This window comes from Austrofundulus limnaeus, unplaced genomic scaffold, assembly GCF_001266775.1.
Source record: "Austrofundulus limnaeus strain Quisiro unplaced genomic scaffold, Austrofundulus_limnaeus-1.0 Scaffold319, whole genome shotgun sequence".
In the NCBI taxonomy this organism is placed as follows: Eukaryota; Metazoa; Chordata; class Actinopteri; order Cyprinodontiformes; family Rivulidae; genus Austrofundulus; species Austrofundulus limnaeus.
In genome coordinates, this window is record NW_013952721.1 from 560,687 (window position 1) to 564,889 (window position 4,203).

The 4,203-nt window shown below is 36.2% G+C and overlaps 1 protein-coding gene across 2 annotated transcripts in view; it reads left to right on the forward strand.

The window, feature by feature from the left end:
• wu:fy63c09 (SH3 domain-containing protein 19) overlaps window positions 1-4,203 on the forward strand; it is a 34,907-nt gene that overhangs the window by 9,684 nt on the left and 21,020 nt on the right. For both annotated transcript variants that reach the window (XM_014022157.1, XM_014022158.1), the window contains exon 2: window positions 3,837-3,873. In XM_014022157.1, the coding sequence (XP_013877611.1) occupies window positions 3,837-3,873 (37 nt within the window). The remainder of the gene's footprint in view (window positions 1-3,836; window positions 3,874-4,203) is intronic.

A 4,203-nucleotide genomic window follows, 5' to 3' on the forward strand; every position in this document is an offset into this window, starting at 1 on the left:
ATACAGGGCTTTAGAATATCGATACAGTATCGGGAAATGAAATACCGCGATATTTCAGTGTATCGATATTTTCTTACACCCCTACTGTTAATGTTGGTGACTGTTAGCAAACGTCGGGCTGATCAAGCAGCAGTTTTCCTGGCTGAGTGCCGTTACTTTAACTGTCAAAACTTCAGGAACTGGTTTGAGTTAAAGCTCTGAAGCAGCCCTGGAATCCCTGAAATGTTCTTATACAGTTTCCAAATGATGGAGGGCTGGCATAGTCTTTTTTTTTTTTCTTTTAATCTGGATAAAACTGCAACTCTGTTTAATAAATTAACAAGTCTTTTGTTTCTAAATGTTTTATGAGTTGGACATTTGAACACGCTGATCTGTAAGAAAGTGTCTGACTCAGCTGTTGAGCAATGGAAACCAAACGTTTAACTGTTTTCAGCTTGTGATCAGATTTGTTTGATTTATCTGATTCTAATTTCTTCTAACTTGATCATTTAAGTATCCTGAATATTTTGTAAGGCAACAAAAGATGATTCTGATATTTCCTTACACATGTAACATTAATTCACACATGTGGGAGTGTTTACATGGAGGGTTGTGGATCTGTGATTCTGCTCTCAGAGGAATCACGTCTGTCTGGTTTTAATTTTCTGGCATTCACAATTTGTTTTTCAGAGGACAGGATCTCGTTAGCTCCATGAAAACTTTTTAAATCCACCATTTCAAGTGGAAGTGCAGCCTCATTTTGTGTTTATCCAACAGAAGATTAGCATCGATGCTAACAGAAACGTGCAGCCTCATTTTGTGTTTATCCAACAGAAGATTAGCGTCGATGCTAACAGAAACGTGTCAAAACTAAACGTTAAGGCATTATGGTCAGCCAGTGTTGGAAATCAACAAGTCTGAAGTGTGTTACCTGGTTAATGACAAACCCAACAGGCTAAAGTGGACATGAGTCACATTGAAACATATCTAAAAGTAGGGAAATAAGCACGTATAGGGTTTTGATTAAAACGTTTGCAGAAATTGCATTAAAAAAAACAAATAAATGCTTTTTGAGTGAATTGTCTGAAATATAATCCTAAGATTTTTTTTCATTATTAGCAAAAAAAACATATTTTGAGGAAAAACGTCTTAATATTTTGAGATTTTCCCTTTGAGCTAAGCAAGGTTTTTGTTTCTTCCAAGCTGGGAAATCTAAACAATCAAATAGTATTTGAGGTTTCCTCTTTTTAATGGTGTAAAAAATTCCTCATTGAAATTACATAAAACCAGGATTCAGACCAAATGTAATAATATATAATATAATAATTATGACATCAGATTGATCCAGGTATCAAAATGTAGCTCTTAAAGCCCAGAATCTGAAAATGTGTTTAGGTTATTTTGACCAAATTTGACTTAATCCTCATTTTGAAATGATGGCAACAATTGTTGTGTCTGTTAGCAAAAAATCTCATGAATCACTAGATTTTAATAAAACTTTCATAAATAATGGATGCCTTTCCAAAACTGGTAAACTTTTGGAGACATTTCAATTCAAGGTGGTCGACAGCCAACCAATTCAAGAAAACACGTAAATGGATGTTGGTCCATCAGATTGACAGGCATTAAGCTGAAGTGGACATGGTAGTAGCTGAGAGTCTTTCACAACAGAGAACATCTCACAGAATCTTTCCTCAATCTCAGCAGGTGATAAACAAACTTCTGCTTTAAAATTTCTCCTCATCCTTTTAATTGGCTTAAAGTGTTTTATATTTTATTGCATGTTCTTGTTATTTTTTTTTACATTTTGCTTGACTAAATTTAAAAAAAGCACTTTTTGTGCTTTTTAATAAATCCTATTCTTACATCAGTATGTTTTCCATTGCAACTTAAAGGCATTTATTAGGATTTTTTACATCGAAATCCTGTTTTAAGTTGTTTTAATAAATCTGGATGCTTCTGAACGTTTAAAAAATACTTAGAAAATTCTTTACTTTTTCTCATATTTCTAGTTGATTATATTGACATTTTCATGAGGAAAAATATAGTTATTCATGGATTTATCTGAACCAGCCCTCTCACCCGTGACCTCAGAGCTCCTGGTTCCAAAAAGGAAACCCTACGGATGACGAGCTCTGAGTAAAATATGCTGAGTCGTGGTTTATACGCGCAGCTCCAGCTCTTTTTTTATTTATTTTTTTGGAAAAACATCTGGAAGTGGTCAAACGCTGATGACTCCAGCAGAATCCCAGACCAGCCAATCACAGCCCCACTTCCTGGATGCTCTCTGCCAATCAGGAAGCTGGTCTGAGGGGGTGGGCGGTCCGGAGTGTCAGAGAGAGTGGAGGAAAAGAAGAAAGGGGACAGAAAAGTGAAGAAAATAACTTTCAGGTTTTAGAAAAGCAGAAAAAGACGAGGAAGAAGTTTGATTTTCTGACATTTAGTCTGATTCAGAGTGACTCAGTCTGACCTGGTTGAGAGTTGGACTTTTGAAGAGGAGAGACAAGAAGGTAAGGAATGGAAAAATCCATCTTTTCTAAGGAAAAGGTCAAGTCATTTTAGTTTACTTTTTCTCTTCTTTCATTTTCTTTAGTTTATTTTGAAAATGTGAGACAGGAAGTTAGTGGATCTATAAATCCATCACGGTTTGTTTGTTGCTGTCATCTTGTTTCTTCTTGCTACATGTTGGATATAAACGATTGTAACATTCACCTCCTTTCACTGTTTACATGTACTTTCTGTTAATGTTGCTTCTTTTGTCTCCCAGTTCTACAGAAAAGTGGTTAAATTAGTTTAAACCTGAGGTAAAAGTAGCAGCAGAGGGATGAGTTGGCAGATCCTCGCAGTGATTCATCACTTCCATGTGTTTGTGTTAACTTTAGAGCAGGGGTGGGCAATCCTGGTCCTCGAGGGCCGCAGCCCTGCAGGTTTTATCCTCTTTTATTTTTAATTATGTCAGTTTCGGTCCTCCGTACAGCAGAAGCCTGATAATCACCCATTCATTCAAATCAGGTGTGTTTGAGCAGAGAAAAAAAATAAAACATGCAGGTCTGCGGCCCTCCAGGACCAGGTTTGCCCACCCCTGATTTAGAGAGAAACTAAAATAATTACTGCACACAGTTTATAAACAGATGTTAATAATCGACAGGTTAAAAAAAGAAAAAAACAGTACAATGAGTTTTTGATTCTAGCAGAACAAAGTTAATCTTTTTAATCACAGGTTTGTTGCTCAAAACAGTTTTTTTCTTTAGATGTTTGTTTTTTTGTTCTGACAGACCTGTTTTTAATGTAAAATAAGAAATAAGAACCCATAGATAATGTGACATTAGGTTAGCATTCATGTTAGCTTAGCATCAAACAAGCTGTCTTTTTTTCAGCTTTAATCTGATTTAATCTAAACTTGACTTCATTTAAACAACAGCTGGATTCTTCATGTTTGTTACTGTCTATTACTCTCAGCTACTACCACAACCATGTTGTCAATAAAAAAGACTTTAAGCTGTAGATGTGCATCAATGATTGCTAATTGTTTCATGTTGTTTTTGAGATATTTTGCTCACAGATTTTGCTCGTATTGAAAGGTAAACAAGATAAACATGCAGGAGACATCTGTTTGTATAGAAGGGTTTTATTCTGCTGAGTCATGATAGTTCTGGTGTTTATGAAGTGTTCAAATATGAAAAAAGGTTACTTTTATTCTTTTTTGAAATGTTTTGTGATGTTTTTGTTGCACGCCATCGCCTCTCTGCTTTTATAATCTCATAACAAGAAATAAAAGTAGATTTTTAGCAGAAACGTTTCCCTCAGGAGGCGAAGAGTTTTGATGACTAAAGTGTTTTTTTTCTTCTTCCTCCCAGGTCGGCCTGACAGACGTAAACCCGAGCACCGCCACAGGTAGGACTCCTCCTCTTCATCATCTCTGACGCTTGAAGCCATGAGTAACAGGAAGTGTGTTTAATTATTCCCACGTCTAGAAACCAGTTTGATGTTCAGTCCAGGTGAAAGTCCGAGTCGTTCTCATCTCAAACACGTGACGACGGTTTTAAATGAATTAACAGTTTTTAGATTTAAAAAACAAAAACAGGAAACTTTTTTATAGTTAACTCATGCTGCTGTTTCCTCAGACGTGCAGGGTCTAGTCTTTGGTTCTTACACACTCCTGAAAATATTCAGTCTGTTGGCCGGTTGGCATGGGGACCGTGTGTGTGTGTGTGTGTGTGTGTG